Below are 26,051 nucleotides of genomic sequence, written 5' to 3' on the forward strand. Positions count from 1 at the left end.
ATATGTATATATATATACATATTTATTCAGAGCGCGATGATGTCACGTTATCGATGGGAACATTTATTTTTCGATAATATGATTTGCCTGAGCGGCTAGGAAACACCGAGAGTAACAAGCAGTAGAAAATGGATCAGAAATGACATAAATAAATAACATGTTTTTTATTTTGATTTTTTTTAACTCACGGGCCGTAGATTGGGGACCCCTGATGTAAACGAAGCAGAAACGACATGTAACAATATATCAACTTTTTTTTTTTTTTATGATCAAACTGCATAGCTCAGAATTACTTCCCGTTCCCGCCTACAGCGCTAAGCCCCCTGGGTAATGTAGTAAACAAACATCTACTTCCTGTATTTATATATTTATTCAACGTTTACTTATCCAGGGTAAGACGATTAAGGACATATTGACCTCGCCAAAGGGCGGTGTTTACCTGTTAGAGATGTTGGAGTGTGATGATGAATCCCTCAAATTAATTAATAAATGCAAGCACCCCCCACCACCCCGAAAGGGACAAGCGGTAGAAAATGGATGGATAGATAGAATTATTATGAATTATTACTAATATTCACCGTAATAAATTAACATTTGACAAGGGGGCTCTTGCGATGTGCTTTTACTGCCACCTGGTCTATGTGGTATAAAACAAGTAAAACATCAATGCAGTATTTTTTTGTTGAAATCTTGCGCCTTTTTTTTTTTTTTTTAAGTTGACACATTCATAATTTAATAAAATCACAACAAAAAACAAAAAAAGACAAAATCCTGGAGGGACTGATTAGAACCAATAATCCTGGACACGGACTAAAAACGTATTGATATTAGAAATATGTTAACGAGGACAGAGGAAAATGTGTTTAGTTTTTGTGTCTTTTGGAGAATGTTGTGTGTGTTTTTTTTATTGAAAAAGTGAGTATTTTAGTGGTTGAAGAGTAGCAGTGTTGAACATGAACATGTTTTTGGTCAAACGCCCCAATTAGAGCACTCAGGTTTTTTTTCTTCTTGTGTTTTTTTTTTTTCTCCTGACATTTTGAACATCGTTCCAGTTTCCACACTCATTACCTCCGTGTTTTTTTTATTTTTATTTTTTATTTTGAGCTTTTATTTGACGACGCCATACACACGCATCCTATAAGCACTGGATAGATATTCTCCTTCTTTGTTCTCTTATTGACTGACGTGTTGTTGTTGTTGTTGTTGTTCTTGTTGTTGTTTTCACTTCCTGGGTCACGCCTTTCGGAGCCATCTTAGGAGGCGTGGCCTCTGCTAACCTCAACCTTTTTAAGACAGCGGGCGCCTCCTGGCTCACACACACACACACACACACACACACACACTTTTTGTGATGGCGATTTTGTGCGTTTTAACATTTCATTGTATTTATTAGCCAGCTGTGGCTCTAAAAAAAAAAAAAAAAAGTGTCAGTAACATTAATGCTGGTGAGAAAGACAATCAAGATGAAAAGAAAACAAATAAATAAATCAACAAGTGCAGACTTTTCCTTGGCTTTCCTGACGCCGTTTCCGACAAGTCACAGGTGCAAACTTTTTTTTACTTTCATTACATTTTTTTTCCACGCGGCTAATTATTTCCAACACACACGTTTCTTTTTCCAAACTGGAGCTTTTTTGGGGACTCGTTATAGTACATGTGGTCTATTGTTCCACTGTGTGTGTGTGTGTACGTGATGCCACACACAGCGATGGCACCATTGGCGTGGTTAGGCCTATTTTAGGAGGGCTGGAGCCCTAAATGCCCTAAAAATGTTTTTGAGCCCCCCTAAATAATTTGGTGTGATTTATTTTTATTTTTTTTAAACATTTTTTAAATGCAGAAAAAAAATCTATATAAATATGCAGGAATATGACTTTGAATAAATGATAAAATGGATAAGCTGTCATTATTAATTACTAATATAAATAATTTGAAAACCCATTGTCAGCTCTTATTTTCCCAATCCAGTCCGTTCTATTTTTTTTTTTTTACAAAAAAATGCAGAAAAAATCTATATAAATATGCAGGAATATGACTTTAAATAACTGATCAAATGGATAAGCTGTCATTAATTATGATTATAAATCATTTGAAGACCCTTTGTCAGCGCTTATTATCCAATCCAGTCCGTTGCATTTTTTTGTTTACAAAGAATGCAAAAAAAAAAATCTATATAAATATCCAGGAATATGACTTTAAATAAATAATAAAATGGATAAGTTTTCATTATTATTTACTAATATAAATCATTTGAAGACCCTTTGTCAGTGCTTATTATTCAATATAATCCGTTCTATTTTTATTAATTTTTTACAAAAAATGCAGAAAAAAAATCTACATAAATATGCAGGGATATGACTGAATAAATTATAAAATGGATAATATGTCATTATTATTTATGAATCATTTGAAGACCCTTTGTCAGCGCTTATTATCCAATCCAGTCCGTTCCATTTTTTTTTTTTACAAAAAATGCAGAAAAAATCAATATAAATATGCAGGAATATGACTTTAAATAACTGATCAAATGGATAAGCTGTCATTAATTATGATTATAAATCATTTGAAGACCCTTTGTCACCGCTTATTATCCAATCCAGTCCGTTGCATTTTTTTTTTACAAAGAATGCAAAAAAAATATATATATATATATATATAAATATGCAGGAATATGACTTTAAATAAATAATAAAATGGATAAGCTGTCATTATTATTTACTAATATAAATCATTGGAAGGCCCTTTGTCAGTGCTTATTATTCAATCCAATCCGTTCTATTTTTTTTTTTTTAACAAAAAATGCAGAAAAAAATCTATATAAATATGCAGGAATATGACTCTGAATAAATTATAAAATGGATAAGCTGTCATTAATTATGGTTATAAATCATTTGAAGACCCTTTGTCAGCGCTTATTAAATTGCAGTAAATCTGTTCCATTAAATTGCAGTAATCCGTTCCATTTTTTTTTTACAAAAAATGCAGAAGGAATCTATATAAATATGCAGGAATATGACTTAAAATAACTGATCAAATGGATAAGCTGTCATTAATTATGATTATAAATCATTTGAAGACCCTTTGTCAGCACTTATTATCCAATCCAGTCCGTGGCATTTTTTTTTTTACAAAGAATGCAAAAAAAAAAATCTATATAAATATGCAGGAATATGACTTTAAATAAATAATAAAATGGATAAGCTGTCATTATTAATTATTAATATAAATCATTTGAAGACCCTTTGTCAGTGCTTATTATTCAATCTAATCCGTTCTATTTTTATTTATTTTTTACAAAAAATGCAGAAAAAAATCTATATAAATATGCAGGGATGTGACTTTGAATAAATTATAAAACGGATAAGATGTCATTATTAATTATGAATCATTTGAAGACCCTTTGTCAGCGCTTATTATCCAATCCAGTCCGTGGCATTTTTTTTTTACAAAAAATGCAGAAAAAAATCTATATAAATATGCAGGAATATGACTTTAAATAAATAATAAAATGGATAAGATGTCATTATTAATTATGATTATAAATCATTTGAAAACCCTTTTTCAGCGCTTATCATCCAATCCAATTTGTTCCATTGTTATTAATTTTTTACAAAAAATGCAGAAAATAATCAATATTAATATGCAGGAATATGACTTTAAATAAATAATAGCATGGATAAGCTGTCATTATTAATTATTATTATAAATAATCTGAAGACCCTATGTCAGCGCTTATTGTCCAATCAAATCAGTTCCTTTTTTTTTTTTTTACAAAAAATGCAAAAAAAAATCTATATAAATATGCAGGAATATGACTTTAAATAAATAATAAAAGACAAGCTGTCATTATTAATTATTATTATAAAACATTTGAAAACCCTTTGTCAGCGCTTATCATCCAATCCGTTCCATTTGGGGTTTTTTTTGCAAAAAAAATTCTGAAAAAAATCTATATAAATATGCAGTAATTTGACTTTAAATAAATAATAAAATGGATAAAGTGTCTTTATTAATCATGATTATAAATCATTAGAAGACCTTTTGTCAGCGCTTATCATCCAATGCAATCCGTTCCATTTTTATTCATTTTTTTACAAAAAATGCAGAAAAAAATCAATATTAATATGCGATTTTGTGACTTTGATCCTCTCTAACCCCTCCTAGTGGTTCAGTACAGCAGTTTGGCCAACAACAACAACAAAAACCCGGAGTGATACCTCTCACATCGAATACACAATCTTCACAGCCTCCGTTCAGTTCGATGAAATGACAAAACATTTGAGCCAGTATTGATGTTATTTGAACACTGATACAGTTTGCAGTTAAATAAAGGACGAGTGAACATCCCAGTAAACAAAGTAAAGACTTTATAAACAAGTTGTGACAACGTTCACGACACATCGCCTCCTGCGAAACATCAAATAGTTTTCTCCTTCGCTGTATACTTTTAGTTTGGGGACAAGTGTCTCCAATATTGTCCACACCTGTCTCCATCTAAACACAGCAGACTTTATGAACAAGTTGTGACAACGTTCACGACACATCGCCTGCTGCAAAAACATCAAATAGTTTTCTCCTTCGCTGTATACTTTTAGTTTGGGGACAAGTGTCTCCAATATTGTCCACACCTGTCTCCATCTAAACACAGCAGACTTTATAAACAAGTTGTGACAACGTTCACGACACATTGCCTCCTGCGAAACATCAAATAGTTTTCTCCTTCGCTGTATACTTTTAGTTTGGGGACAAGTGTCTCCAATATTGTCCACACCTGTCTCCATCTAAACACAGCAGACTTTATAAAGAAGTTGTGACAACGTTCACGACACATCACCTGCTGCAAAAACATCAAATAGTTTTCTCCTTCGCTGGTATACTTTTATCCTGGTTAGCGCCTTGCATGGCAGCTCCCGCCATCAGTGTGTGAATGTGTGTGTGAATGGGTGAATGTGGAAATAGTGTCAAAGCGCTTTGAGTTCCTTAAAAAAGGTAGAAAAATGCTATACAAGTATAATAATAATAATAATAATAACTGGGATTTATATAGCGCTTTTCTAAGTACCCAAAGTCGCTTTACATGTAGAACCCATCATTCATTCACACCTGGTGGTGGTAAGCTACTTTCATAGCCACAGCTGCCCTGGGGTAGACTGACGGAAGCGAAACGGCCCCTCCGACCACCACCTATCATTCATCATTCAATTCACCGGTGTGAGTGGCACCGGGGGCAAGGGTGAAGTGTCCTGCCCGAGGACACAACGGCAGCGATTTTTGGATGGTAAGAGGCGGGGAGCGAACCTGCAACCCTCAGGTTTCTGGCACGGTTGCTCTACCCACTACGCCATGCCGCCCCTATAACCATTTACCATTTTGTCTGGGGACAAGTGTCTCCAATATTGTCCACACCTGTCTCCATCTAAACTTCTTGAACACACAAAATGACGTTAAACCAAGCGCTTGGCTCCGTTTACTCTGAGGGGAAATCTCCGCAGCGAAGTCGGTGTTGCTTGTCCGCCGTGATTATCAAAGCTAAACACCGCTAGCGCGCATGCGCCTGACTTCCTGTTGCCTAAAATGCATTAATAAACAGCGGTTTTTCAGGAATTTAAAAATGAGACGGTATTAGTAACCGTCAGGAATTTTATCGCAAATTATCATTATACCGTTTATTGTTACATCCCTCGTCCATTAACAAGTAAAAAGTCAAGGGCGTGTTCTCGCCTCATATGTTGGTCAATTTTTGGAGCATTACGGCGAAAGATAAGGGCAGTCGCGGTTGCCGTGCTTAAATTCGAGCCCTGTTCTGAAGACTGGATGCGCTGACAGACTCATAGTCAAAACTTTAGTTTTTTTGTCTTCACTTTTATCGTTTTCACCATAAATGGCAGGTTATTGTGATAGTCCATATCACGCATCCCTACTGGCCCTTGAGTTTGACACCTGTGGTCTAAATACCTTGAATGACCGTTAAAGTAATAACAGGAAACTAACAATATTGCTTTTCAACCATTTTTTTCAGTATTTGCTGTGGGATTCTAATACCATAACAACAAGTTGTTTGCCAAAAAAAATGTCCTGCAAGTGCAACAAATGTGAATCAAAGAGGTTGTGCACAGACAAAATGTCTTTTGGTGGACATCCAGCCAATGTTTTGCATGCGAGAACATTTCTTTGCACCAGAACCTCCTCGGTTTTCAGGTCAACTCTGTAGTGCCGCGGTCCTTAGTCCTCGGTCTCCCGCCACACGTCGTTAAAAAAAAAGATTAACTTTGGGGTCGCTACACACTCTTTTTGTGTGTCACACTCTCTTTTTCTGTGTGTGTGTGTGTGTGTGTTTGAAACGCAACTCGTCGCCTCAAAGAGAAGCTGCAGATTTTTACGAGCGTTTAAAGGGGAACTGCATTCTCAATCCTTATGTAAGAAAAGAACACATTTTTTTTTAATGCATTCTAAATCGTAAAGAAACATTAGCAAAAGTCAGCCAACAATGGAGATAATGAGAGTCGCTCCATTCCGCCTATGAAGCGCTCTAAAAATATGAAAAAACGTCCATCTTAGTTTTGTATACACGCTGTAAGTATATATGTAATGTAGTAACATTCATAATAACATTTTATACTTATATATTTTGCTCTTTTTAAGCACACAACGGAGAATACATTTTTACAGACACATCACAACGTTTGCTTTTACCTTCGACAACAACAACACTATTAATCATGAGAGACAATAAAGACTACTATGGGAAAAATGATGATTCAGACATTTCAGGAATCTAAAAACCTTAATGTCAGAATAATTGTATCTAAGTTATCACAAAACGTTGTGTTTCAATGAGTTCCCGGCGAGCAGACAAAAGCTGTCTTTAATCCTACCAAGCAGAAGGCTTTTAAAACTCCACTGTGTAGGATGGGAAGCAACATGAAGGTTTTTTCTGTTTCTTTCATGTATTGTAATCCACAGAAAGATTTTGTTTTGACCCGAGAACTGCGAAGCGGAGGGAAAGCAGGATCTGCCCAAGTTCCAGGGACCTCTTCTTTGAACTGTTTTACAACCTTTTCTTTGAACTGTTGTAATCAAAGGCGATGGCTGTTTACGACCCCCGTCCCTTAGAAACAGCTGTTGCCCACGTGCTCAGGGAAAGTCCAAATGAAAGAGGAGGCGTACAATCTTTCGCCAGAGCGTGTTGGAACACTGTACAATTGAGCCAAATGTAATTCTGTCTCTGCTTAATTCCTTGTTTCTTGTCTTGTTTAATAGATGTCATTAGTGTTTGAACCTGACCCTTAACAAACTACAAACATAGCCAAACACTTACTGTACAATGTCTGCTCTCACTGGGATACAGACTTCCATTTGCGGACAAGATCAACGTACTTATTTGGACCTTTAAGGCAGCGGATACATTTCTGTACCCTTCCTCAGATTTGTGCCCCGAGACTATCCCGTCTTGAGGGTCTACAGCAGGGGTCACCAACCTTTTTGAAAGCAAGAGCTACTTCTTGGGTAGTGATTAATGCGAAGGGCTACCAGTTTGGTACACACTTAAATAAATTGCCAGAAATAGCCAATTTGCTCAATTTACCTTTAACTCTATGTTATTATTAATAATGAATGATATTTACACTTAATTGAACGGTTTAAAAAAAGAGAAAACACGAAAAAAATGAAAATACAATTTTGAAACATAGTTTATCTTCAATTTCGACTCTTTAAAATTCAAAATTCAACGGAAAAAAAGAAGAGAAAAACTAGCTAATTCGAATCTTTTTGAAAAAATAAAAAAATAATTTATGGAACATCATTAGTAATTTTTCCTGATTAAGATTAATTTTAGAATGTTGATGACATGTTTTAAATAGGTTAAAATCCAATCTACACTTTGTTAGAATATATAACAAATTGGACCAAGCTATATTTCTAACAAAGACTAATCATTATTTCTTCTAGATTTTCCAGAACAAAATTTTTAAAAGAAATTCAAAAGACATTGAAATAAGATTTAAATTTGATTCTACAGATTTTCTAGATTTGCCAGAATAATTTTTTTGGATTTTAATCATAAAAAGTTTGAAGAAATATTTCACAAATATTCTTTGTCGAAAAAACAGAAGCTAAAATGAAGAATTAAATTAAAATGTATTTATTATTCTTTACAATAAAAAAATAAAAAAAATACTTGAACATTGATTTAAATTGTCAGGAAAGAAGAGGAAGGAATTTAAAAGGTAAAAAGGTATATGTGTTTAAAAATCCTAAAATCATTTTTAAAGTTGTATTTTTTCTCTAAAATTGTCTTTCTGAAAGTTATAAGAAGCAAAGTAAAATAATGAATTTATTTAAACAAGTGAAGACCAAGTCTTTAAATATTTTCTTGGATTTTCAAATTCTATTTGAGTTTTGTCTCTCTTAGAATTAAAAATGTCAAGCAAAGCGAGACCAGTTTGCTGGTAAATAAATCAAATTTAAAAAATCGAGGCAGCTCACTGGTAAGTGCTGCTATTTGAGCTATTTTTAGAACAGGCCAGCGGGCTACTCATCTGGTCCTTACGGGCTACCTGGTGCCCGCGGGCACCGCGTTGGTGACCCCTGGTCTACAGACAAATCCTTCGACTTTATGCTTGGTTTGTGCTCTGCCATGCACCACAAGTGTGGGAGCTCACACACAGACCTTTCCAAATCATGTCCAACCAACTCAATTTGCCACAAGTGGTGTCCAGTCAGGCTGCAGGAGCATCTCAATGATGATCGGTTGAAAAAGGATGCACCCCAACTCATTTTTAAGCTTCATGGCAAAGGCTGTGAATACTTGATTATTTATTTAGTTTTAAAAAAAATTGTTATTACAAAAAAAAATTCTAAAATAACATTTTCACATGTAGAATTTTGAGGACAAAAATGAATTTTAGTTAATTTTGGAATAAGGTTGTAACATAAAATGTGGAAAAAGTTAAACACTGTGAACTGTATTACTTTATTCTTTTGGAATACACACAATTGTTGAAGTAAAACAAAGTAAATATAAGTAAACATACTCCTTTAAATTACTTCTGCTCTTAAAGTCCTTTTATTCCTTAAGTTTGAAAAACAGTAACAACCACCTACCCAAAATAAAGATACAAAAAATATATATATATATATCTACCTAATCACTGTGGTATCGATCATATACTGATATTATTCTTGGTGTCGACACCACCTTGCTGTGTACTGCTGGCCAAGACAATGTTGACACATCAACAGTTACCAGCTGTTATATTATCCTCTTTCTACACTCCTATGAATCTTCTTGTTCATATCTGCTGACTTTCTGCTGCAACACTCTCCCGTCAACACTTCTTAAACGTGACGATGGATGTATCGTATTTCCCGCTGTTGGGATTTATGGGGCTTTGAAGGGAGCCAGATCTTAAGAAGCCATTTCCTTCAAAGACCCTTTCAAAAGACTGGCTCCATATATATATATATATATATATATATATATATATATATATATATATATATATATATATATATATATATATATATATATATATATATATATATATATATGGGCTCGTGGGGGCTTGTTTACTGGTGGGGCAGAGGCTGGCCGGCCTGCCTGCGTGGGGCCGGTGGTCCCTTGTCCCTTACATATATACATACATATGCGCAAACATAGGTACATACGCTCCCACATACATACACAAATACAGTACATACATACACACTCAAAGTTCATACATCCACACGCACATTCACATACATATACACATACTGTACATATACATTCACTGTAGAAACATACATATACACATACTGTACATATACAACCACATATGCATTCATACAGTCAGGCATATAATCACGTTTCATATATTAACGTTGTTGCCCTAGGGCAGGGGTCACCAACGCGGTGCCCGCGGGCACCAGGTAGCCCGTAAGGACCAGATGAGTAGGCTGCTGGCCTGTTGTAAAAATAGCTCAAATAGCAGCACTTACCAGTATTTTTTTAAATTGTATTTATTTACTAGCAAGCTGGTCTCGCTTTGCCCGACATTTTTAATTCTAAGAGAGACAAAACTCAAATAGAATTTGAAAATCCAAGAAAATATTTTAAAGACTTGGTCTTCACTTGTTTAAATAAATTCATTTTTTACTTTGCTTCTTATAACTTTCAGAAAGACAACTTTAGAGAAAAAAATACAACCTTAAAAATGATTTTAGGATTTTTAAACACATACCTTTTTACCTTTTAAATTCCTTCCTCTTCTTTCCTGACAATTTAAATCAATGTCCAAGTAATTTTTTTTTTTTTTTTTTGTAAAGAATAATAAATACATTTTAATTTAATTCTTCATTTTAGCTTCTGTGTTTTCGACGAAGAATATTTGTGAAATATTTCTTCAAACGTATTATGATTAAAATTCAAAAAAATTATTCTGGCAAATCTAGAAAATCTGTAGAATCAAATTTAAATCTTATTTCAAAGTATTTTGAATTTCTTTTCAAATGTTTGTTCTGGAAAATCTAGAAGAAATAATGATTTGTCTTTGTTAGAAATATAGCTTGGTCCAATTTGTTATATATTCTAACAAAGTGTAGATTGGATTTTAACCTATTTAAAACATGTCATCAAAATTCTAAAATTAATCTTAATCAGGAAAAATTACTAATGATGTTCCATAAATTATTTTTTTAATTTTTTCAAAAAGATTCGAATTAGCTAGTTTTTCTCTTCTTTTTTTCGGTTGAATTTTGAATTTTAAAGAGTCGAAATTGAAGATAAACTATGCTTCAAAATGTAATTGTCACTTTTTTTTTCATGTTTTCTCCTCTTTTAAACCGTTCAATTAAGTGTAAATGTCATTAATTATTAATAATAACATAGAGTTAAAGGTAAATTGAGCAAATTGGCTATTTCTGGCAATTTATTTAAGTGTGTATCAAACTGGTAGCCCTTCGCATTAATCAGTACCCAAGAAGTAGCTCTTGCTTTCAAAAAGGTTGGTGACCCCTGCCCTAGGGAAACTAGGTAATACACTGACAAAGCTTAACCTATTGTTACTATAACAATCTACAAGGTTAATATAGTTCGCTTCTCTTTCTTCCCCGTCCATTTATCTGCCTTTTTGTATTGGAAGTTATCATTACATGTGTGTATTGTTGCATTTGTATCGTTGATAACAGAGGTAATTATTGTTATTATTCATTATCAATAGTGCTATTGCTATTGGTATTTGTATTGCTCCATTTGTAGTGTAATAATGTTCATTGTCATTTATGTATTAGTATTTACTTCACTAACTGCTTCTTTGCTATCACTTTTACTATCATATTTGTACATATCCTATTTGCTGATGTTCTGTTGCTGTTGTCTCTCTGTCCAACACCCCTCTTGTCCCCGCAATTTCCCCCTCTGTCTTCCTTTTTTTCTCTTTCTATCCCCTCCTGTTCCGGCCCGGCTGCACCAAATAATAATATAAATCCATTTAATAAAGTCAAATACAAATAAGGCAACAAGAGAAGTATCCCACACTTGTCTTTTCTAAAGTAAATCTGTACAGCAGATATAATGGACAGGATATTTTAATATTTACTTTCATTTTTAAATGAAAATGTTTGGAATGTGTGACAATATAATATTTGTTGCATTATTAGATAATATTAAAAGTTTAAAATATATGCAATTGCATGCAGTACATGTATTTATTTATTTTTTTTGCCAAAATAGGAAGAAAAAATACATTTACCATAGTTTCCGGACTATAGAGCGCACAGGAATGTAGGCCGCATCCACTAAATAAAATAAAAAAATATGTTTTCAATATATTAGCCGTACCAGTATCAGTATATAACTCGCAGCTACAGTACCGTATTTTTCGGACTATAAGTCGCAGTTTTTTTCATAGTTTGGCCGGGGGTGCGACTTATACTCAGGAGCGACTTATGTGTGAAATTATTAACACATTACCGTAAAATATCAAATATTATTTAGCTCATTCACGTAAGAGACTAGACGTATAAGATTTCATGGGATTTAGCGATTAGGAGTGACAGATTGTTTGGTAAACGTATAGCATGTTCTATATGGTATAGTTATTTGAATGACTCTTACCATAATATGTTACGTTAACATACCAGGCACGTTCTCAGTTGGTTATTTATGCGTCATATAACATACACTTATTCAGCCTGTTGTTCACTATTCTTTATTTATTTTAAATTGCCTTTCAAATGTCTATTGTTGGTGTTGGGTTTTGTCAAATACATTTCCCCAAAAAATGTGACTTATACTCCAGTGCGACTTATATATGTTTTTTTCCTTCTTTATTATGCATTTTCAGCCGGTGCGACTTATACTCCGGAGCGACTTATACTGCGAAAAATACGGTACATACTTTGTAAAATTATTATTATTATTTTTTTTACACCAAGCTTTCGTAAATGTTTATTTACATACCTTTCCTAACGGTGTCTCTAACACGGCAGTAAAACGGCTGATCAAACAAAACAGAAGCCATCGTCATGTACCAAATAGCTGCGGAAGCTAGCTCTCCAATCTGCTAAACAGACTCAATACCTTGGTGAATTTACGAAACTGAATCAATACAAAAATAATGCCATTGTAGGTTCATAATACTGAAAGACACTTTGTAAACGTGTTAGCATATTAGCCAATGCTAACGACAGCCCGTACAAATATGCATGAAAACACTCCTACAGACATCACACATGGGACGGTTTAGCAAGTAAGAATTGTTTTAGTTATATTGTAAAACTTACAAATGTTTCCTGGAGTGAGGAATGAAGAATCCATTCAAGTAGAGGCGCTACGGACGGTTGGAAGACGAAACTGCACTTCTACGTCCGGTTCGAAGCTTTAATCAGCAGGAATTCACGTTCCCCCAGCAGCACTTGCAGTGAGCGAACTCATCCACAAGATGGCGCCATAGCACAAACAATATCACACCATCTAAGTGTTTTTTGCAGGAACGATTTGCATTGATTGATTGATTGAAACGTTTATTAGTAGATTGCACAGTACAGTACATATTCTGTACAATTGACCACTAAATGGTAACACCCGAATAAGTTTTTCAACTTGTTTAAGTTAATCAATTCATTGTAATGCAATGCGGCTGTTAGCGAGGAAAAATCTATAATTTAGCCGCACCGTTTTTTTTGGCCGCAGGATTCAAAGCGTAGGAAAATAATACTGGCTTATAGTTTGAAATTCACTGCGATAAAAAAGATAAAGCCGTTTATTGACGCGGGGGCAAAAAGAATGCCATTGTAAGTTAATAATATAACAAAGACACTTGTAAACGTGTGTTAGCATATTAGCCAATGCTAACGGCAGCGCGTGCAAATATGCATGAAAACACTCCTACAGACATCACACATGGGACGGTTTAGCAAGTAAGAATTGTTTTAGTTATATTGTAAAACTTACAAACGTTTCTTGGAGGGAGGAATGAGGAATCCATTCGAGTAGAAGCGCTACGGACGGTTAGAAGACGAAACTGCACTTCTACGTCCGGTTTGAAGCTTTAAACAGCAATAATAATAATAATAAAAGATTTCATTTGTAAAAAAAAAAAAAAAAGCACTTTACATTGAGTAAACAACCTCAAAGTGCTAGTGTGTTAAAAAAAAAAAAAAATAAAAATATAATAAAAAATAAATAAAAACAAAAACTAGAACAGCCAAATAGCTATAGCTAGTATGCGTATATCTAAATTTTTTTATTTTTTTTAAAAAAAGAAGGGTTTTTAAGCCTTTTTTAAAAGCATCCACAGTCTGTGGTGCCCTCAGGTGGTCAGGGAGAGCGTTCCACAGACAGCGCGTGCAAATATGCACAAAAACACTCCCATACACATCACACATGGGACGGTTTAGCAAGTAAGAATTGTTTTAGTTATATTGTAAAACTTACCAACATTTCTTGGAGTGAGGAATGAAGAATCCATTCGAGTAGAAGCGCTACGGACGGTTAGAAGACGAAACTGCACTTCTATGTCCGGTTTGAAGATTTAAACAGCAATAATAATAATAATAATAGATTTTATTTATTAAAAAAAAGCACTTTACATTGAGTAAACAACCTCAAAGTGCAACAGTGTATTAAGAAAACAAAAAAACAAAAACAAAAAGATGATAAAAAATAAATAAAAACAAAAACAAGAACAGCCAAATAGATAAAACAAGTATGCATATATCTTAAAAAAAGTTTTTTTTTTTAAAAAGAAGGGTTTTTAAGCCTTTTTTTTAAAGCATCCACAGTCTGTGGTGCCCTCAGGTGGTCAGGGAGAGCGTTCCACAGACTGGGAGCGGCGGAGCAGAAAGCAGGAATTTACATTCACCCGGCAGCACTTGCAGTGAGCGAACTCGTCCAAAAGATGGCGCCGTAGCACAAACAATAACACACCATCTACAGTAAGTGTTTTTGCATGAACAATTTACAATGCGGCTGTTAGCGAGGAAACATCTATAATTTAGCCGCACCGTTTTTTTTACGCCGCAGGGTTCAAAGCGTAGGAAACGAGTAGTGGCTCATAGTTTGAAATTCACGGCAGTGAAAAAGACAAAGTCGTTTATTGACGCGGGCCATATGAATTGACGTGGCAGGCCTTGAGTTTGACACCTGTGCCATACGGGATCATCATTAAAAGGCATTCATCGGCGATTGCGATACAATACCGCTCGGTGGGAATCTCCAAGTAATGACCTTGCAGCCAGGGGAAACAATCCAGATTAGAATAAAACAAATTTAAACTTCTCACTTGAATTGACTATTTCATACTTCGCTATGCAGAGTAGACGGCGTCTCCAATATGTTGTCAAGTCCGAGGGCCATGCTCTGCTTGCATTCTCCAATAATTTGGGGCAGCTTTGGGGTCACGGACACGAATCGGTGTAGTTTGCGGACCAACCAAATCTACCAAGGTGTACTGTACCCACGAGGACGGCGGCAGGTCAGCCGAGGCGGGCGGAAGGAAACAACAGCGGCGTCCTCCACGTGATTGCCAGCCGCGCGCGCTCATCAAGGCTGCAGCTGTGTCTTTGAGCGCCACTTTTAAAGTGGCATTTCTCCCGGCGCATATAATATTTAATTAGTAGACTATCGCACTTAAAAAGGACCCAAGGACTCTGCATGAAAGCGCAAAGAATTGGCCTTTTGTCCATCGCCATTTTTTGCAGAAAAAGTGCTGCAGATTTTGTCTCCCGCCGCCACAAATTGCATTAGAGGAGAAGTATAGGCCTTTATGCCGCCTTTCAGACGCAAACCTTTCAAATAGATTTTTTTATTTTTTTTTCTCTACATGTAAAACATTCTTTTATCCAGGTATTGCATTTAGATTTGCGTTATTGTTGAGGCTTGCCAAGGCTGCTGACACCCGCTGTTGTGCCAACGCCTCCTCACCATATTGGAGCAGCTAGCTAATGTACACGCTCGCGGCTGCAGCCTTGCTCGCGCTTTCTGACAAGGCGACGTTTTGTTTTTGTGACCGAGGCAAATCCTTCCAGTAGCCGTAAAAAAAATAAAAAAAAACTCAACAAATAAGCGAGGCAGCAGACTAACAAACTTGTGTTTGTTTGTCCAAACAACTCAGATGTAACATATTGGAACCAAATGGGGTTCGTTTGGATCGGGGGTCAGCAACCCGCCGCCCTAGTGGCTGCCTGGACCTCTTTCAGAGACGTGTGAAAATGGAAAAATATGAAAAAAATATATATATTTCTTGTTTTAATATATTTTAAACATGACACAAACCTTCCTAATTGTTAGAAATCCCACTGTTGACATTAAACATGCTTCACTGATGAGGAGTATTTGGCAGGCACCGTTTTGTCCTACTCATTTCAGCGATCCTTGAACTCACCGTAGTTTGTACAACTTTCTCCGAAGCTGCCACAGAAAGACATGTTTCATGCCACTCTTTTTTTGTCTCATTTTGTCCAACAAACGCTTTATGCTGTGCGTGAATGCGCAAAAAGTGAGCTTTGTTGATATTGTTGAGAGTGCTAATCAGCCATATTTGGTCAGTGCATGACTGCAAGCTAATCAATGCTAACATGCTATTTAGGCTAGCTGTATGTACATATTGCATCATCATGCCTCGTGTGTAGGTATATTTGAGCTCATTTAATTTCCTTTACTTATGTCCTCTGTGTATTTCATGTCTCATGACACATTATCTGTATGTAATAATGGCTGCATTTCTGATAGTTGTTAGTACACCATGTTGTTCCAGACCACAGCAAACGTTACCACAGATTGTAATAAATCCATTAGAAGAAGACAGCCTGCAGTTTCCTTTAACTTGGACATACACATGTATACTTTTGGCCATTCTGAGCCAGTAATTTCCAGGATCTATCTCATCCTGTGAGAAGCCTCCATTTTACTAATGATTTCCAAAGTTGCAAAAATGTGTAGAACAAAAATTAAAATACAACATTTCTGTCAACGAAGATTTGTGTCAGATTTTGATAGTATGCTAATATAGTTATTTTAGACACTTACACCATGTGCTGCCTTCATTATAACACTTATATAAGGCTTTTAATTTTTTGCAGCTCTAGACAGACATTTTATTTTCTATTTTTGGTCCAATATGGCTCTTTCAACATTTTGGGTTGCCGACCCCCTGGTTTGGATGAATCTAATTTTTTAGGGGTGTCAATTTTTTAAAAATTTTTGAATAATCGCAATTCTCATTTGAAACAAAAAATAAAAAAATCGATTTTAATTTTATTTTTTTTAGATTTTTCATTCATTTCATTTCATTCATTTATTTATTCATTTCAGGCAATGACATAAAAAAGTACAAAGTTGACAACACATAATAATATAAATTAAAATAGTGCAAAAGGTAATGTATAGTATGTAATGCATGATTGTCCAGTTCGCCTGAAAGGGAGTGGGAAGAAGATAACTTATTTAATCCCACCCCCAGTTCTCTATTCAGTGATTATTCACATGAGTTTCACTCTTACTTTGTTCAAGGATTATAATGCAGATGTTGTATCATAGTGGCATTACCACAGGTAACAATAATTATTACACTGAAACAATAATTTGTATCAACAATGTAGGAATAATGAATATACCAACAATGGTAATAGACAAAATGCCAACAATGGTAATAGACAACATAGCAATAATGGTAATAGACAAGATGCCAACAATGGTAATAGACAACATAGCAATAATGGTATTAGACAACATAGCAATAATGGTAATAGACAACATAGCAATAATGGTAATAGACAACATGCCAACAATGGTAATATACATTATAGCAATAATGGTTATAGACAACATAGCAATAATGGTAATAGACAACATAGCAATAATGGTAATAGACAACATAGCAATAATGGTAATAGACAAAATGCCAACAATGGTAATAGACAACATAGCAATAATGGTAATAGACAACATGGCAATAACGGTAATAGACAACATAGCAATAATGGTAATAGACAACATAGCAATAATGGTAATAGACAAAATGCCAACAATGGTAATAGACAACATAGCAATAATGGTAATAGACAACATAGCAATAATGGTAATAGACAAAATGCCAACAATGGTAATAGACAACATAGCAATAATGGTAATAGACAACATAGCAATAATGGTAATAGACAACATAGCAATAATGGTAATAGACAAAATGCCAACAATGGTAATAGACAACATAGCAATAATGGTAATAGACAACATAGCAATAATGGTAATAGACAACATAGCAATAATGGTAATAGACAAAATGCCAACAATGGTAATAGACAACATAGCATTATGGTAATAGACATAGCAATAATGGTAATAGACAACATAGCAACAATGGTAATAGACAACATAGCAATAATGGTAATAGACAAATTGCCAACAATGGTAATAGACAACATAGCAATAATGGTAATAGACAACATAGCAATAATGGTAATAGACAAAATGCCAACAATGGTAATAGACAACATAACAATAATGGTAATAGACAACATAGCAACAATGGTAATAGACAACATAGCAATAATGGTAATAGACAACATAGCAATAATGGTATTAGACAACATAGCAATAATGGTAATAGACAACATAGCAATAATGGTAAGGAAACATTGAGCACATGTTAACACTTTGAGACAGAGTACAGCAGCAGGTCAAATTAAAGACCCTCATCTCTATATTTGAACCAGACCCCATGTTTGTATAATAGTTTAAATGGATTAATAGTTTGGCATTGCTTGTGTTGTAAGTCCAGTTTGTTCCATAGTTTTACTCCGCATACAGACACACAAAAACGTTTACGAGTGGTTTGAGCTCTCGGCAATAAGAAATATCCAAAGCCTCTCAAGTTAGATCTGTCCTGTCCAGCCACTCGGGCATATAATATTGTACAGATTTACTTTAGAAACGACAAGTGTATCTATTTTATGGAGGAATGTAGTCAATCATAGAACTGGCAACCAATGTTATTAAAAAGGATCGATTCTGAATCGAATCGTTACCGCCAAGAATCAAATCCAATCATGTGGTGCCCAAACATTCACAGCCCCATTAAATATTGTTCATTTTTCACAAATATTCTTGGTGTGTTATTTTGCATGAGCAAAGAGACCCAAGAGGAAGGGAATACCCAGCAGGCACAAGACGTCGATACAACGTTGATTATACGTACATGTCTTATAGAACTGACTTTGAAACAACGTTGCAAAATAGTTGTATTTGTACATTGAGACAACGTTGATGTCTGTATGGTGGAGCCACGTTGTTGGTTGGGAAATGATCAAATTTCAATGGTCAAATTAACGTCAGAACCCAACATTGATTAAACGTCGTCAAAAAGCATGTTGTTTCAACGTTATGTTTGTGTTGCTCAACGTCAGGACCATTTACTCTCTGTAAAGCACCAGTTCCATTGGCAGCAAAACAGGCCCAGAGCATAATACTACCACCACCATGCTTGACGGTAGACGTGGTGTTCCTGGGATTAAAGGCCTCACCTTTTCTCCTCCGAACATATTGCTGGGTATTGTGGCCAAACAGCTCAATTTTTGTTTCATCTGACCAGAGAACTTATCTTGTGACGTGTTGATGTCAGAAGAAACACAAATTGAGCTGTTTGTCCAAAATACCCAGCAATATACGTAACTGACATACGTAACGTAAACAATCAGCCAAGTAGCACGTAGACAAAGTCCCTCTAAGAAATGTTGCGATTGTCAACACCAACAAAGCAAGTATGCTTGGTAGAAAATGCTCCAACGTACAGTAAGGCTCCACTCTTCCAAAATGCGCTAGCTTGATGCTAATTTACATAGGATTTGCCATAGGTGGACTACTTTTCGCATTAGTAATTTTACATGGTGATATCAACACCTCCAAGTTTGGTAATGGAAACTACAACTAAGACAAATAATACAATCAAACAGCTGGTGTGTAATAATCCCAATAGTTACAGTATAACACTTTGTGGGGCGCAACATAACGCATAAAGTACTGCCATCTATCCAGCACAGTTATCATAATCAGCTCAGTTTTAAATGTTGCTTTAAAAATACAATTTTATTATTAAACGATTAACATGCATTAACACACACAAAAGAACCAAAAAATTGTACCGTTGAGTACGGGTATCAAACCCCAAGTATCGGCAACTGGTACCGTACTGGTTCAAACGTGAACGGTACCCATTCCTAGTTATAAATAGCATTAAAAAATATTTATGAAATGAATCAGAAGTGACTTACTAGTTACTTGGTACTTGAGGTTTTTTTCCCACTGAATACTCTTTTAGTCTTACTCGAGGAATTATTAGATGATTACTTTTACTTGGGTCTTATTACCCTAAAGCAGGGGTCACCAACCTTTTTGAAAGCAAGAGCTACTTCTTGGGTACTGATTAATGCGAAGGGCTACCAGTTTGATACACACTTAAATACATTGCCAGAAATAGCCAATTTGCTCAATTTACCTTTAACTCTAAGTTATTATTAATAATTAATGATATTTACACTTAATTGAACGGTTTAAAAGAGGAAAAAACACGAAAAAAATGACAATTAAATTTTGAAACATAGTTTATCTTCAATATCGACTCTTTAAAATTCAAAATTCAACCGAAAAAAAGAATAGAAAAACTAGCTAATTCGAATCTTTTTGAAAAAAAATAAATAAATAAATGTATGGAACATCATTAGTAATTTTTCCTGATTAAGATTAATTTTAGAATTTTGATGACATATTTTAAATAGGTTAAAATCCAATCTACACTTTGTTAGAATATATAACAAATTGGACCAAGCTATATTTCTAACAAAGACAAATCATTATTTCTTCTAGATTTTCCAGAACAAAAATTTTAAAAGAAATTTAAAAGACTTTGAAATAAGATTTAAATTTGATTCTACAGATTTTCTAGATTCGCCAGAATATTTTTTTTGAATTTTAATCATAAGTTTGAAGAAATATTTCACAAATATTCTTCGTCGAAAAAACAGAAGCTAAAATGAAGAATTAAATTAAAATGTATTTATTATTCTTTACAATAAAAACAATAAATTTACTTGAACATTGATTTAAATTGTCAGGAAAGAAGAGGAAGGAATTTAAAAGGTAAAAAGGTATATGTGCTTAAAAATCCTAAAATCATTTTTAAGGTTGTATTTTTTGTCTAAAATTGTCTTTCTGAAAGTTATAAGAAGCAAAGTAAAAAAATTAATGAATTTATTTAAACAAGTGAAGACCAAGTCTTTAAAATATTTTCTTGGATTTTCAAATTCTATTTGAGTTTTGTCTCTCTTAGAATTAAAAATGTCGAGCAAAGCGAGACCAGCTTGCTAGTAAATAAATAACATTTAAAAAATAGAGGCAGCTCACTGGTAAGTGCTGCTATTTGAGCTATTTTTAGAACAGGCCAGCGGGCTACTCATCTGGTCCTTACGGGCTACCTGGTGCCCGCGGGCACCACGTTGGTGACCCATGCCCTAAAGTAACGATGCTCTTGCTAAAGTACAATTTTAGCCTACTCTACCATCCTCAGTTAGACTCGTTCTCACTGTCGCGGATAAAAATTGTCATTGTTGTCTTTCAAAAGAACCCAAAGCCTTTGCTCCACGCGCTTGAAGGACAGCCGTACATTAACTTCGGGCGTTTTTAGCCCCCCCCCCCACACACACACAAACACACGCACACAAAAATCCAGGAATTTTAAGTGGTTAAGCGCTTCGTGCGGATGTTTAGGCCAATGTGGGCACAGCCGTGGAAACAACGTGCTCATGGAAAGCTCTCCATGCGTTAAAGCAGCCGAGGGCTTTTCAAATTTCACAACTATTGTGGCTCAATTTTTAACAAACGATTAAACAAACTAACGAGGTCGGCAGAACGAGCGTGAAGAGGCACAAAGTTCTGTTTGAACACTCCAAACTCGTACCGGACTGATGTACATCGCATGAACACCAGGGCTGCGGATCTATGGGTAACGATTCGATTCAGAATCGATTCTCGACTCAAAATCCATACTTTTATTAACATTGGGTGCCAGTTCTATGATCAACTACATTTCTCCACAAAATAAATAAACAGCTGTGTGTATATATATATATATATGTACATTACGTCAGGAAAAAACACAGAGGCTATTTCATCCCTACAAGCCTGTTTCGCAGGTTTCTCTGCTCTTCAGGGGAACCCCCTATATTCCGCTCTACTGTATAACGGATAAACCACAGTAACCTTGACAACATATATATATATACAGTATATATGTATGTATACTGTATATATGTATATGTATATATATATATATATATATATATATATATATATATATATATATATATATATATATATATATATATATATATATATATATATATATATATATATATATATATATATATATATATATATATGTCTTAATTAGATTATCCAAAAAATAGTGCTCGATACCGTGGTAGAGCGTAATATGTATGTGTGGGAAAAAAATCACAAGACTATTTCATCTCTACGGGCCTGTTTCATGAGGGGTTTACCTCAATCCTCAGGAGATTTTAATGGAAGCGTTCACATACCATGGTTTATATAGGGCACAGAGCGGGTGGGTACAGGCAGGCGTGGGGGCGTGGTGATTGACTCATGTGTTACCTAGGAGAATGTGTTACCGCAAGAAACCCGATTGCCCTCTCAACGGGGGGTGCTTACAATCATCAGTCGTTTAGCAAGCAAAGGTAATACGCAAGGACATTAACACATCCGACACATACGTAGGATTAACTGAGGGAGAATTCAAAACCAGATGGAACAATCACAAGGCTTCTTTCAGATGCAAAAGACACTACAGAACTCAGCAAACACATTTGGAATCTCAAAGACAATAATGTTGAATACTCAATAACATGGCAAATTCTTGCATCCAGCACACCTTACAACAGTGGTAACAAAAGATGCAACCTATGCTTAAAAGAGAAACTGTTTATCATATACCGTCCAGACTTGTCATCCCTCAACAAGCGCAGCGAAATTGTATCAGCATGCCGTCACAGAAGGAAACACCTCCTAGGTAACACATGAGTCAATCACCACGCCCCCATGCCTGCCTGTACCCACCCGCTCTGTGCCCTATATAAACCATGGTATGTGAACGCTTCCATTAAAATCTCCTGAGGATTGAGGTAAACCCCTCATGAAACAGGTCTGTAGAGATGAAATAGTCTTGTGATTTTTTTCCCACACACATATATATATATATATATATATATATATATATATATATATATATATATATATATATATATATATATATATATATATATATATATATATATATATATATATATATATATGTATATATATATATATATATATATATATATATATATATATATATATATATATATATATATATATATATATATATATATGGATGGATATATATATGTATATACAGACCAGGCCAAAAGTTTAGACACACCTTCTCATTGAATGGGTTTTCTTTATTTTCATGACTATTTCACTGTCACTGGAGGCATCAAAACTATGAATGAACACATGTGGAGTTATGTACTTAACAAAAAAAGGTGAAATAACTGAAAACATGTTTTATATTCTAGTTTCTTCAAAATAGCCACCCTTTGCTCTGATTACTGCTTTGCACACTCTCGGCATTCTCTCGATGAGCTTCAAGAGGTAGTCACCAGAAATGGTTTTCACTTTTCACATATACATATACAGTATATATATATATATACATATATATACACATACATACATACATATATACACATACATACATACATATATAGACATATATATATATATATATATATATATATATATATATACATATATATATATATATATATATATATATATATATATATATATATATATATATATATATATATATATATATATATATATATATACACATACATACATATATACATACATACATATATATATATATATATATATATATATATATATATATATATATATATATATATATATATATACTGTATATGTATATATATACACATGTATGTGTATATACATATAGATAAGTGTCTATATATGTATGCATGTATATATATATATATATGTGTGTATATATATACTTATAAATATATATATATATACATACATATATATACATGTATGTATATATATATATGTTTTTAAATCTATTGTTATTACATTTATCACTGATTAATTTAATTTAAAGTTATGTTTCTGTAACCATTGAATTAATTCATTTAATATTTCATAATTCTATTAACAATTACATGTTTTATTGAATTGTGTCATCATTAGATTATTCAACAATGTAATCAATTATTTGTGTAATTATTTATTGAATGAACGTGTATCGCTTCATGAATTTATTTTATCCGTCAGTTTCAGCCATCCAAGTCAGTGAGTGGGTCCTAACGCCTGATTGATTACCTGGCATTACCACATGTATGTATATAATTCAGATTATAATTAATTAGTAACACATTTAGGTCATTATTTAAAAATGTAATTGTCTAATTTGGTCCCATTTGTGCATATTCTCCTTAGCCGCCATGTTTGCAAAGACTCCCAAAGTTCCAAGGCTATCACTGTAAGCCCTGCCCACTGACTTTGATGGCCTGAGTTTGACAGATAAAAAAAAATCATAAAGCGCTGACACACATGTTTATGAAATAATTAAATAAATCCTTAAATTATGAAATAATTTCAGAAATTGTGAAATAATCAGTTCAATTCATGAATTAATTAAGTCTTAAAATAATTAAATAAATAATGACATAATTAATTCAATCTTAAAATAAATTATAAAAAAATTTATTATTTGAACATACATTTACATAAAAAAAACAATGACACATTAAATACCACATATATATATACAATTCCGATTATAATTAATTAATAACACATTCTGGTAATTATTAAAAGATTTAATTGTCCAAATTGGTCCCATTTGTGTATATTCTTCTTAGCCGCCATGTTTGCAAAGACTCCCAAAGTTCCAAGGCTATCATTGGACTAGATTCTTGTAAGCCCCGCCCACTAACATTGATGGCTGAGTTTGACGGATTAAAAAAAAAAAAAATCATAAGGCCCTGACACACATGATTATGAACTAATTAGATAAAACATTAAATTCCGAAATAGTTATTTAAATTGTGAAATAATACGTTAAATTATGAATTAAATCATGAAATAGATAATGACACAATTAATTCAGTATTTAAATAATTAAATACAATTTAAACGGCATTAAATAAATTAATGACACATGTATGTATACAATTCCGATTATAATTAATTAATGACACATTTAAGTAAGTATTTACAATTTTAATTAATTGTATAATTTAGCCCCATTACAGTGCAGTGCTAATTGACAGCAAACGTTCTTTCCGTAATTGTCCAAAAATGCCTGATAATTGCCGGAAAAATAATTTTTACCTTTTTATTTGAAATTAAAAAAAGACTACACAAAACATCTGTAAAAAAACCCAAAAAAACTACAGTATTGCCGTGAAAGATCACAACAGGTGCTGCTGTTTTGGCTATAGCCTAGTGGTTAACTCTCTCACGCCCCTATGGTATTTGTGTCGGGCCGAGACCTTTCATTGACTACATGAGAGCGGCGGACACCTTTCAAGAAAACGTGTCACGTACGGTATCGGACACCTCTTCATCAGAGAGAGAGCGAAAAGTATTCTTCTTTTTTCTCGAAGTAGCGGTTGAGTCGCACCATAGCGTATCTGCAAAGGACAAGAGGGGACGTGAGGAGTCACTTTCTGCAAAAAGATGATCAAAAATAAAATTAAAAGTAAAATAAAAATAAAAAGTCGAGAAAGTAGCGTAATCTTAGGCTGTATCAAATGGAATACTTCAATAAATATACACAATACGCTTCATTACTGAGTTGTGTATGTTTGACCCCGTACCTGAAAGCGAGTTGAACTTATCCAGGATCTCTTCTTTGTTATCTTTGTAAGTCAAGTGAAGCTGACAACTTCAAGCTTAGCGAAAAGCCGAGAGACAGCTCGTGTCTCAGAATACTCGTAAATTGAGGTGCTACTGTGCTACATACCCAGAGATAAGCCTCAGACTTATCCCGGATAAGAAGAAATCCTGCTTTGTCGTACTGGACAGCCATGTTGCGAAGTACCCTTTCTTACTTTGTGGCCTTAACTTCTAGTATAGTATCTGCTCGTTTTGGACGCTTAATTTGTAGTACTGTAGATTTTTAGCATGTTTTTTAGGTTTAAAAAGTTGTTGTACTACTACTTATAACCTGCATATACAGCATTCACAAAACCCTAGCTTAATTAAAGGTTGTTCGAGTCATCAACACATGCTTTCACAGTAGATTGACGTGTTGAGTTGTTCTCAAATAGTGGGGCGGGTCCCCCTGGGTGGGCGCAATGCGATGCTAGGGGGGGCGCGTGTGATCCCAGGGAAACATGCTCTATCAGTATCACACAGTATCGTGCTTCAAACAACGCTTCGAAAGCGCACAAAAAAAGTGTGCTAATTGTGGCGCAAC

The 26,051-nt window shown here is 34.2% G+C and overlaps 1 protein-coding gene across 3 annotated transcripts in view; it reads right to left on the reverse strand.

Annotated features, from left to right (window-relative positions):
* Positions 1–1,111: 1,111 nt before the first annotated feature.
* Positions 1,112–26,051, reverse strand: part of zgc:113516 (uncharacterized protein LOC541449 homolog) — a 61,542-nt gene continuing 36,602 nt past the window's right edge. For 2 of the 3 annotated variants that reach the window (XM_062042821.1, XM_062042823.1), the window contains exon 8: positions 24,589–25,263. In XM_062042821.1, coding sequence (XP_061898805.1) covers positions 25,197–25,263 — 67 coding nt within the window. In that variant the 3' untranslated portion in view covers positions 24,589–25,196. Of the gene's footprint in view, positions 1,307–24,588; positions 25,264–26,051 lie in introns of those variants that run through there. The other variant, XM_062042824.1, reaches the window with a different exon arrangement.

This window comes from Entelurus aequoreus, linkage group LG03, assembly GCF_033978785.1.
Source record: "Entelurus aequoreus isolate RoL-2023_Sb linkage group LG03, RoL_Eaeq_v1.1, whole genome shotgun sequence".
NCBI lineage: Eukaryota > Metazoa > Chordata > Actinopteri > Syngnathiformes > Syngnathidae > Entelurus > Entelurus aequoreus.